The 12,404-nt window shown below is 39.2% G+C and overlaps 1 protein-coding gene across 1 annotated transcript; it reads left to right on the plus strand.

Moving 5' to 3' along the window:
• Positions 1 to 1,255: 1,255 nt before the first annotated feature.
• LOC105612196 (opiorphin prepropeptide-like) lies at positions 1,256 to 8,170 on the plus strand. The gene is made up of 3 exons (XM_015096543.3): positions 1,256 to 1,345; positions 2,699 to 2,766; positions 7,354 to 8,170. Exons 2-3 carry the CDS (start codon positions 2,713 to 2,715, stop codon positions 8,065 to 8,067), a joined length of 768 nt encoding a protein of 255 aa, XP_014952029.2. The 5' UTR covers positions 1,256 to 1,345; positions 2,699 to 2,712; the 3' UTR covers positions 8,068 to 8,170.
• Positions 8,171 to 12,404: the final 4,234 nt, after the last annotated feature.

A 12,404-nucleotide genomic window follows, 5' to 3' on the forward strand; every position in this document is an offset into this window, starting at 1 on the left:
CCAAGCATCCACTTTTCTCATCTTTCAAAAAACTGATTCAACTAAACCAATGTTACATAAATGAAAGAAAAAAATATATAGATTCAGACATGTAGAAACACCCAAGGATAAAATAGTTATAGTTTCATAATTTCAACTGAAAAACAACAGAAACATAAACACATAAGATAGTCCAAAAGTCAAGTTCCAACAGTCAAGAGACATATTGGAAATGCTCTGAATCTAACTGGCCATGGTAATGTGTTTGCTATTTAGCAACATCTATTTAATAATGACTTCTGATTTTAATTCTCGATCATTCCCCCAAACTCTCTCTAGATTAAGTTAGAGTTTAATTTTAAAACAATTTTATTTTTTAACTTCCCACATAATGTATTTAACTTTTAGATAGCATAGTAAACATAATGATAGCGTGTACCTGTGTGTGCTAAGTCCTTGCAGTAGTGTCCAACTCTTTGCGACCCTACGGACTATAGCCTGCCAGGCTGCTCTGTCCATGGGATTCTCCAGGCAAGAATACTGGAGTGGATGACCATGCTCTCCTCCATGGGATCGTGCAGACCCAAGGATCTAACCCACATCCCTATGTCTCCTGCCTGGGCAGGCAAGTCCTTTACCACCTTTGCCACCTAGGAAGCCCCTATAGTCTGAAATACTGGAGTGGGTAGCCATTCCCTTTTGCCAGGGAGATCTTCCCAACCCAGGGATGGAATCCAGGTCTCCCACATTGCAGGTGGATTCTTTACCATCTGAGCCAGCAGGGAAGCCCAAGAATACTGGAGTGGGTAGCCTATCCCTTCTCCAGTGGATCATCCCAACCCAGGAATCAAACCAGAGGGATTTGATGCATTGCAAACAGATTCTTTATCACCCGAGCTACCAGGAAAGTGGTCATGATAGTATACATAATCAAAAATGACTCATTAAAATTACTTGAAATACACCTTCTGCTTCTCTTTAAAATAAAGAAGCAGTGGTTCACTTGAAGCTCCAGACTATTTTGTTGAAACAAAAGGGCCTTGTGATTCATTATATAATATATGTTTCCTCAGGAAACACCAAATATTGAATGGATCAAAGCTCCTCCTCAGAAATGAAAAAAAAAAAAAAAAACTTGCCGGAAAAGATTGCCAAATTGGCAATGACAATTTCCTACCTTTGTTTAAAGAACATCAACCAAATCTCAACTAGGCTTTTCCTTGTTATCACTATGTATCCCTTGTATCTATATAACAGCTGAAATTTCTTATTCTTTCTCTACTTCATTTACCATCTTTCAAAAAGTGCCTGGCAGGACTAATTTGACCAGCAGGATAATTAGCCCTGAAAAGGCTCTCATACAGCGGTAAGTACATAAAAATATAAATTAAAGGACTTTTACTTTGAAATTTAAATTTTTCTTAGACTTTCAAAGACATAATTTTATGGGTTTTTTTTAGCATGTTTATTTTCAACAAAAGAATAGTATGTGGCTTACATAATATTTAGTTACCATAAAGCCTATTAAGTATTGATAAATTCCATATGTCAAAAAAAAAGCATTTATTTTAGGCCCCTGGGACAATTAATCCATCCAATTACACAACCAATCAACCTTCCCCTCTGATGTACCTTAATGATTTTTGACCTTCTTAATGACCAAAATACTGTCAGATGTCAGATGTACTCTGAGAGAATGATTGCACAGTATGTTTTTATTATTTGCTTGACTTTCCTTTCCTGAGATTTTAAGAATGTGTCACAGGAGAAATGATGCTTAAAAATAAAACCATATGCATATATATTCAATGAATTTTTTTCCCTAGATCATTTTAAGACTCAGATTGTTCAGCCACCACACTTAATTGATGGGCCGAGATAACTGTCCAAAAGCTAGACTGCACAAAGTTGCATGAGGTTGCTTTCCCACAACTCAAGCTCATGTACTTCAAATATATTGTCAATTTTGAGCCAACTGAGAATAAAATACCTGGACACCTCCCTTTTTTATGCACAGGTCTTTAATATACCACATGAGGATCTTTTGAAGTTTTTTGTGACCACTCATCACAGACTGAAACACCTTAGTAGACTGTTATTAAAACTAGGAAAGGATTTATAGTATGCAATAATTTTCCTTTAAACTGTATCTAGTAGGGTGATACTGTTTCTTTCCTTATTTTTCAGTTGTACCAAGAAATTAAATTTAAAACATGAGATCTAGTTAAGAAATTAATATCTGAAATACAAGTCTGTAGAAATCTACAAAGCCCTATAATCACTATTTAAAAACACCAAGATACTCAAACCCAAAAAAGCTGTCCATTTCAAAGTAGCAACTTCTGAAATCCAAAACCTTAGTTATAAAAGTTTCTACAGTATAAACGCTTTCTGAACAACTTTTTTGCCTTTCACAAGTCAAAAGTTAAAACTAATTTCATCATTCTAAAGTTAAATGTTACTACAGCCTACTGACATTAATTGTGAGCCCAAAATAATATTAGACAAAATTCTTAAAATGCTGCAGTAGTATTCCTGTAAAATCCCATGGATGGAGGAGCCTGGTAGGCTGCAGTCCATGGGGTCGCACAGAGTCGGACACGACTGAAGTGACTTAGCAGCAGTAGTATTCCTGTATGAGTCATATACCAGTGTTGGGACACTTTCTGAATAGTACTATTCAAAAGTAATGCTTATCAGCCACTGTGCTCACTTTCAGGAATAACCATAAGGATGAAACCACTGTGCTTGACCTTGGGCCTTTTGGCTTTTGTAACATGTTTCTCGGTAAGTCTCATTACACACATCTGTATATTTTTCTAACAACTACTACTTCAGATTTCTTTTTGCATTATACTTTATATATTAGTAGTTAGCAATCATTGTTGAAGCACTGTTCTAGTGTTTTAATCTGCCTTAAATTTAAAAGCTAACTTAATTTCAAAAGCAACACATTGCTCATGGCTGCTATTTGGGAAAGTTTGGATCTACAATATCAGGCTACTTTATACAGACACATACAAATGTGGGTCCCACACATTAGCAATTTCACAAGTAGCTGAAACAAATTGATTGCAAGTCTTTGATCCAACATACTGAAAGACAATATTTGAATATTATTGATATTTAACACTGTTGTTTAATGTTATTGGGACTTTATTTCCTAATCTATAAAATGAGATAGTTAAAAAAGAACATTTATGGTCATCATAGTGTTCATGGAAAATCCCATGGACAGAGGAGCCTGGCAGGCTACAGTCCCTGAGATCACAGAGCTGGACAGGACTCAGCACATATACATAGTGTTCATGGATCATCTATATCAGAGTAAACACATTCATTAATTAAAAATATGCTATATATTCTGTACTTCATCCCAGAACAAACAAGAGAGCCCAGAGAGGAGGATATAGTGATCTACATTTTGTCAAGCACTCAGGGGAATCTATGCATGCTAACTTTTGAGAAACTATAAACATTTGTATCAACATATCTCATGGAAAAGACTGTAGAAGCTTCTAAATATCTTAAATTGCAAAAGATAAAAACCCACAAGTTTTTGGTTTTCTTAAGTAGTGAAATGATAATCTCCAAGGAGGGATGGATGAATTCCAATATAGGAATGAGGAGATTAATTCCAGAGTAATTTCTGCCAAAGATCTGTAAGATCCTTTATACCAACTGGAAAATGAAAACTTTTTTTCAGATCATTAGGACTTTCACAAAACAGGAAACATAAAATTAAATCATTCTGAAACATCAAATAATGCTTCTTCCATCTACTCTCAGAAACTTGAATAAGACCAGGCCATTCAATAGGTCACTCAGGGAATCCAACATTGGCCTAAGTACATATTAGTGCATTATATCACTAAGTATATTATATTATTAAGTATCTTGATATAATTTTTGATAAGCCAGTTAAAGATACAGACATATTTAAAAGTTTATATCATGTCTTACTGACCTAATCTTAAAGATGATTTTCAATATGTTTATATCCTCAGAATATGCGAAAAAATTTTCTTAATTTAAAGGATCATATTTTGATTATCTAAATAATGATTTTTTTGCAAAATTAATTTGAGTTCAATAATTTAAGCAGTCTAAGTGAGAAGGCAATGGCACCCCACTCCAGTACTCCTGCCTGGAAAATCCCATGGACGGAGGAGCCTGCAGTCCATGGCTGCAGTCCATGGGGTCGCTAAGAGTCAGACATGACTGAGCAACTTCACTTTCTCTTTTCACCTTCATGCATTGGAGAAGGAAATGGCAACCCTCCAGTGTTCTTGCCTGGAGAATCCCAGGGAGGGGGGAGCCTGGTGGGCTGCAGTCTATGGGGTCACACAGAGTCGGACACAACTGAAGCGACTCAGCAGCAGCAGCAAGTAGAAACAAGTCTTTTCATCATTATATGAGACTAATGATCATTAACAACTACTGAATTTTAGAAATGCAATGAGTAGAATATCTTTTACATATGGGCAAGATAAATAGTAATATTGGGCATGAAATCTTTTGCATGTTCATTCCATTATACAGAATTTTACATTAATTAAAATAATTTACAGACATTATCTCATAATCCTCAAAGAAAGGCAAACGGTTTACTATTAATTCTATTAAAATACCAATAAATTTAGGTCCAAAGGATCAGCTCCAATTATATTCCAGTGAGAGGACAGGTTCTACTGACATAGTATTGTCATCATTTTTACCAAGTTCACTACCTTGACCCCAAGGTGAAAAAATAACCAATCACTGTGGCTGGGTTAAGAAATTAGGAAAAGAACAGGCATTTACTATGAAGATTTTTCATTAGCCCTAACCTTTGGATCTATATCAGAATATCCTTAGGAGACAAGGCTACATTTACCTAATTCTTCGTGTCAACAATGAAAACGATGTTAAATATTTTCCCTATACTAAGAATTTGTTTTCTGGAAAGTTAAAAATTAAATCTGAAACTTTTTAAACACCTTGACTAGTTTTTGGCTTGTCAAGCCCTTGAGTCAAGCATCCTCCAAACTCCAGTCAAATATCACTAGCTAGAGAGGGAAAACAAGAGTACTGATATAGAGAAGAGTTTGGGCATTTTACAACCTCATTGGTACATCAATAAAAGAATTTCAGTGACATGTTGAGTCAATAGAATTGAAAAAGTATGGTTAGCAAACCTAGACTACCTTTTCTGAAAGTATTGCTATAAAGGAAAGAGGTGCAGAGAGCTAGCACAGCAAGGGAAAGCACAGTTGAAAGTGGACCTTTTTCAAAAAGGTAAACTGAACATAAGGGATAGTTTACTGAGAAAAACAAGACAATTGAAAGGCACATACGTGAAGTGCAGGAAGCAAACGGGACAATTGGCAGAGCTCTGAGATGTTACTTGTGAACGAAAGGAAATATCTAGATATTGATGACTTTATGGTTGTGTGGCTGGCAAATCTGTGACTCATTTCCAATCGTGTGCATCATTTTGGAGAAGAGGGAGGAAAATCATCTTGGTGGAGAAGATGGGGGCTCAGAAAGAGGTAGAGAATTTTAATGAAATCAGCATCCACTTGGGAAAATCACAGACCACTAAGGAATGTGAAAAGCAAACTTCAAATACTTGAGAGGTTTGTAGGAGAGCACTGAAGGACCATAATCTGTGGTGGCACAGTGCTTTCACTATCTGCCAGCCCTGTTCAAGAGCTCATGACAAGGAATCATGGACAATTTAAGGTAATTCTAAAGTTGTGCATGCTCAGTCATGCTCGACTTTTTGCAAGCCCAAGGACTGTAGCCCGCCAGGCTCCTCTGTCTGTGGGATTTTATAGGCAAGAATACTGGAGTGGGTTGCCACTTCCTTCTCCAAGGGATCTTCCTGACGCAGGGATCAAACCCGCATCTCTTGAATCTCCTGCATTGTCAGGCAGATTCTTTATCACCGCACCACCTGGGAAGTCCAATTCTGACGTTAGGAATTATCAAAGGGAAAACAACAGACAAATCAATAGGTGGAGGGCCTGAGGAGAGCAAGAGGGAATGTGCTTGTATGTCCATAGAAACCCTCAGTAAAGGAAGACTTTTACTTTCTTACCCTAGAGCATTGCCATATTTTCCCTTCACTTGCACACCCTCCCCCCTTTTTATATTATTTAAGCCTCTTTACAAAGGCTGGCCTTTTAGTGAGACAATCATTAATCTTTCCTCTAATGAAACCTAACCAACATTTGTTTCCTGCACTATTTGTTAAAAGTTGTATTTTCAGAGTAGCAGGTAACATTTCTTGAGCACTGTACCTGAACCAAGCATGGTCCAAGTACCTGACAGGCACCATTTCACAGTAAATCTCACAATGGCCCTAGGAGGTGGATACTTTCAGGACTGACATTTTCCAAATGAGGAAAGAGAGTCTCCAAAAGGACTCCACATTCACACAATCTCTAAGTAGCAGATGCAGAATTTAAACCTGGGCATGAAACTGCAAGAGACTAGCTTTCTACCTCCCTTTTGGCCATTTTTGAACTGCTGTGGATTGTAGGTATTCACAAAAGGCAGGAGTGTGTCTCTACCTCTCCTATATTAGTGCAGACCAAAAAGTAGTAATATATTTCACACTTTATTAGTGTTCAAAGCCTGGAGCAACCCTGAATAAAGAGATATTTTCCCCATTTGGAATGATTGCAAGCACACGTCCTACTATAAGCAAACAAAATGATTTGACTGAACTCTTTTCCATTTAGTATTATCTCAGGTTTCATTGAGAGACTAGGCATTCAGAAACTCCACATTTTCTCTGACAAAGACTTTAGATACATGTAAGAGTTTTTCATTGCTGCATAATAAGTTGCCATAAACTAGTAGTTTTTTAAAAATGCATTTATTGTCTTGCTATTTCTTTGGTCAGACTCTGGCCTTGGCTCAGTTGGATTCTTGCTCATACTTTTAGAAATTTCGAAAGGTGTAGCCAGGGCTATGGTCCATTCTGGAGCCCAAGTCATCTTTCAACTTGCATGGATGTTGACAGAATTCAGTCCCTTGTCAATAAGACTGAAGTCCCCACTTGCTTTCTGGCTAAAACCAGAGACCAATCCCAGCTCTTTCCACCCAAGGCATTCACACCCAAGTCATCATCTCCACATATGGTGTTTGGCTCTCTGCTTCAAAGTCAACAGAAGGCATTCAAGTCTCTCTGAATTCTCTCTCTGACCTGTAGAACCTATTTTACAATAAATGAGCTCAACTGATAAGTCAGGCCAGCTTGGGCCAGCAGGGAATAGGAATCTTGGGAGGCACCTAAGAATTCTGCCTAACACAGAAAATACACGTTGTTATGCTTGACACTGAAATATCTAATTTAAAACTGTTTACTTCTTTTCTTTCCCATAGTCTGGAGAGAGTTACAGAGACCCCAGCCTGCCAGGGCCTAGACCACTGCCACCTGCTCGACTTCCTCCACGACGCATTCCTTCTGTCCCAGGATTTGTTCAACACCCTTCTCTACCCTCTGGTCCAGGAAGAATTCCACCACGCCGTCCTTTCTTCCCAGGTTATCCAAATCCACCAAGACCTTATCCATATAGACCTCAACAGCTCTTTCCATATCCTCCATTTTATCCTCCCTTCTTTCCACCTCTACCCCCAATACCACCAATTACAACAGACTCCCCTACTGCCTCCGTTACCGACAGAACAAACTCCATTACAGATACAACAGTCCCCGACATTGACACAACAGTCCCCGACGTTGACACAACAGTCCTCGACGTTGACACAACAGTCCCCAACACCGACACAACAGTCCCCGGCATCGACATAACAGTCCCCGGCGTCGACACAACAGTCCCCAACACCGGCACAACAGTCCCCGGCATCGACATAACAGTCCCCGGCGTCGACACAGCAGTCCCCGATGCTGACACAGTAGACTCCATTATAACAACAGTCCCCATAACAAACAATATAGACTCCACTACAAACACAGAAGAACCCACCACCAAATTCATCAACCCCACAACTACATCATCCAATACCCAAAATTCTTTTAAGAGATTTTTAGAAAAACTTCTTTTCTTTTTTGGATATGGAAGAGATAGCCCATGAGCTCTGAGTTTTGGGGAGAAATAATCTTAGAAATTGTAAAAGAAAGCACAAGTTATGAAAACAGTATGCCAACAAAGTGAAAATAAAGAATTGAGCAATGATACTAAGCCTCCAGTGTCCTCAGGAGAGCCATCAGTTTGTCCGTGTTTATGCCACCCATTTGAAAATTAGTGCTACCAGAAACCTGCCCTTGTACTATGAAACCAAGAAGGGAATTAGGAAAAATACAATGAGATACCTAGACTCAGAGCTTAGAGTGATAAAGTTGGAAAAATAGGCAACAGGATCCTTTCTTGGGTACCTCAACCCATCATATAATTACAAAACACAAAATAACATGTTAAAAGATGCTAAAATAATCTTAGCACTTGCAGCTTTTTACATGATCTGTCAATTCCAGAGCAGAGATGTCTTCCTCAGTTCAGTTCAGTTCAGTTCAGTCGCTCAGTAGTGTACAGCTCTTTGCAACCCCGTGAACCGCAGCACGCCAGGCCTCCCTGTCCATCACCAACCCCCAGAGTTCACTCAGACTGACGTCCATCGAGTCCGTGATGCCATCCAGCCATCTCATCCTCGATCGTCCCCTTCTCCTCCTGCCCCCAATCCCTCCCAGCATCAGAGTCTTTTCCAATGAGTCAACTCTTCTCGGGAGGTGGCCAGAGTACTGGAGTTTCAGCTTTAGCATCATTCCTTCCAAAGAAATCCCAAATCTAAATATCTAAAGAGGTACATTCAAGGCACAAATCTTGAAATGTCATATAAAAAATCATTTTCCAGCCAAAGTAGGACTTGATAAATAATGATCATTTCAGACATCAATAATAAAAGGAAGATGGCTGAGAAATCCAAATTTCCATTGCTTCCTATTATTAGGTAAGATTTTAATCAAAAGTATTATGACCATTTTGGAAAAAAAAGTATTATGACCACCATGGCCTCATTGTATCATGAGAGCTATTATCTCTCGTAGATTTTTTTCACCGTTTAAGTATAAACCTCCATTTTCCTGCAGTACACTTACTTAACTACCCACATTTCCACCAAGTACATTTGAATCAAAACTTCTCAAAGATACTTGAAGTAAGCCAAAATTTGTTTCTTGATGTTTAATGCTATCCTTCTTCCACAACTACTTATTGAGAATCTGCCATGAAACAGAGACTGTTATAGTGAATGAGAGATCAGTAATAATGAAGGCAGTCAAAATCACTGCTTTCATGGAGCTTATATTCTAGTATAACAAGAAAAGAAAGTAAGCAAATGTAAATGTAATTTGAGAAGGAAAAAGTATTTTCCTCAGAAGTGAAGTAGCTCAGTCGTGTCAAACTCTTTGAGACCCCACAGACTATAACCTACCAGGCTTCTCGAATATCCATGGTATTTTCCAGGCAAGAATACTGGAGTCAGTTGCCATTTTCTCCTGCAGGGGATCTTCCCAACCCAGGGATCAAACCTGGGTCTTCTGCACTGCAGGGAGACTCCTTACCACCTGAGCCACCAGGGAAGACGAAGGGTGAGGTGATAAAAAACTATGGTGATTGGCTGTCTTATCTGGCAGAATCTCTGATGAAATGATACCTAAGTAAAGACTTGAAGAATGTTAAGAGCAAAGTATTACAATATCTTAAAAGTACACTGAAGGCAGAAGAAATCAAAGATGGAAAGGTCTGAAGTGGCAATGAATTCTGTGTGTATCAGAACCATAGAATGTTAATCTGATTCAAACTCAGTAAGAAAGAAGAGAATATCAAGGAGGCAGACAGATCACATCATAAAGGACGTAGGATTTGAATTCCATTCTATGTATGGGAGGTAACTAAAATTTTAAATTAAAAAATAACATTATCTGATTGGCATTTTCAAATTTTCATTTCTATGACTATCCTGTGAATATGATTCTGTTTAGGAAAATAAAAGAATAAAGTCTATTTCAAAACTTCTGTTGAGAGAGGTGATGGTTTAGACTAGGCTGGGATCAGGCTCCCAGGGGAGAAGGGATCAGATATAGAAATGCTGGAAATACCCAGAGGTATTTGAAAAATGGTGGATGTGGATTTCAAAAAAAAAATCTAGAAATAACTCTGATATTTAGGACCCAAGTGAATATATGAATAATGATGTCTTTTAGTGACAAGAAAGACTGGAGAGGAATCAGGTTTAAGGATTTGGAATATACTAAGTTCTGAACTGGATATATTAAGCTGGAGATGTCTAACTTCTGTACTATTTTTCATTACTGCCATAGCATATCACCACAGACTTAGCATCCTGGAATAGGGAAAATGCTTTATCTCCCAGTTCAATGTATCAGAAGTGTACACAATGGCCGAGTCACATAGTTTCTCTGCTTAGAGTCTCACAAGACTGAAATAAAGGTATCATCAAGGCTGCAATCCTTTTTAGAAGCTCTGGGGTGAACCTGTTTCAAGGCTCAGTCATCTCTCTATACATCTCTCTTGCCTAACTCTTCTTCTGCTACAACCTCTGACTCCAGCCAGAGAAATGTATCTACTATGAAGAGCTCAATTAATTAGAGCAGGCCTATTAAAAAAAATTGAGGATAATTTCTCTTTTGAAAGAATTATAGCATAATAAAGGGTTTCCCAGGTGGCACAGTGGTGAAGAATCTGCCTGCCAATGCTGGAGACACAAGAGACTTAGGTTCTATTCCTGGGTTGAGGAGATCCCCCTGGAGTAGGAAATGGCAACCCACTCCAGTATCCTTGCCTGGAAAATTCCATGGACAGAGAAGCCTGGTAGGCTACAGTCCATGGCGTTGCAAAGAGTCAGACACAATCAAGCACACACACACACACACACACACTTATAACGTAATAATATCTGGAAAGCGCTTTGACAGCATAACTCTTTGAAAAGTTGCATTTACTTCCCCTCATTATTCAATTGTCCACTGAAAAAATATGTACAACCTGAAAGTTGAGAGTTAGGTTTATTCGGTGGGAATCATGAGGACTCCAAGCCCAGTAAACAGTATCTCAGGTGACCTGGAGAGAGCTGCTTCTGAGAAGGCAAGGGAAGGAGCCAGGCTATATGCAAGTTTGCAGCAAGGGGCAGGTAATCTGAATGTTAAAAGATTATTGTTAATTAAGGAAAATCAGATTTCTTGCATGAAGAGATTTAGTGCTCTTCTATGTATGGGAAGACACACAAGGCTTACTGAAATCATTTCTTTCATATGCATCTCAGCTGTCTGGAGCCAAATCCTGCTTTTTGATTGTTCACATCCTAATTCCTTGTATAACCATAAGAGCTGGTGATGTAGCGGATAACTGCTTCTTGTGCTTCCCATAAGTCCCCCCCCCGCCCCCCGCCAAGTCCTCAGCACTTATGGGGGAGGAAGTGGCTGATGGCTGCAGAATAGCTGGCATTGTTTTACCTGGGCTCAGATGGCTATGTCATGGCTTGTTACTGGAATAAGAAAATACTTCATTTCACAGAAATAGTACATTTCAGAGTAATATTTCATTTCACACAATCAATGAGAGCTTGATTGAATAATGAGGGAATGGAAATCTTGAAGGGCAGATGCTTAGAAACATGCCTACTACAACTTCTAGGTAGAGATTCTGAGCAGGCAGGATATATACGCAGGAGCAGTTCAAGTGGGAGGTTTGAGTTTAGCCAGGATCCCAGTTTTGCCAGGAGAAAGTTAGAAGGGGAAAGCTAGGTAGGGAACAGCAGCTATTCAGGGAATGAGAGTTGCATGTAAGCTAAGCCATACAACAAAGACAAGTAAAAGTTTACAAACTGGACTTAGAAACAACTCAGACTTGGGTAAGTACACCTCCACTTCATACTATTATCAAGCATCTAAATGAGCAGAGAAAATGATGTGCTTGAAATGAGATCAGGAAAATGTGGTGCCAGTGAGTGAGCAGAGGGGCTGCCTAGTACTTCCCTTCTTCCTCCTGCAGGCGCAGACAAACGTGGGGTGTCTCAGTAGTCAGGGTAGATGGAAAAGTCTACCCCATCACAGGACCCAGAACTGACCTTTGAACCTTTTAAATAGGGGAAATATGCATCACACTGAAAGTTTCACTATATTGCCTTTTAAGGGATTTTATGCAGAGTTGGAGAAGGCAATGGCAACCCACTCCAATACTCTTGCCTGGAAAATCCCATGGACCGAGGGGCCTGGTAGGCTGCAGTCCATGGGGTCGCGAAGAGTCAGACATGACTGAGCAACTTCACTTTTCACTTTCATGCATTGGAGAAGGAAACGGCAACCCACTCCAGTGTCCTTGCCTGGAGAATCCTAGGGACGGGGGAACCTGTTGGGCTGCCACAGAGTCGGACACAACTGAAGTGACTTAGCA

The sequence above is a fragment of the Ovis aries genome, chromosome 6 (assembly GCF_016772045.2).
Source record: "Ovis aries strain OAR_USU_Benz2616 breed Rambouillet chromosome 6, ARS-UI_Ramb_v3.0, whole genome shotgun sequence".
NCBI lineage: Eukaryota > Metazoa > Chordata > Mammalia > Artiodactyla > Bovidae > Ovis > Ovis aries.

What these genes read in the sequence shown, in the direction of transcription:
- LOC105612196 (XM_015096543.3), top strand. Translation starts at nt 2,713, where the DNA reads ATGAAACCACTGTGCTTGACCTTGGGCCTTTTGGCTTTTGTAACATGT. An exon ending in CTTTTGTAACATGTTTCTCG is followed by an intron (nt 2,767 to 7,353) that starts GTAAGTCTCATT and finishes TCTTTCCCATAG; the next exon opens with TCTGGAGAGAGTTACAGAGA.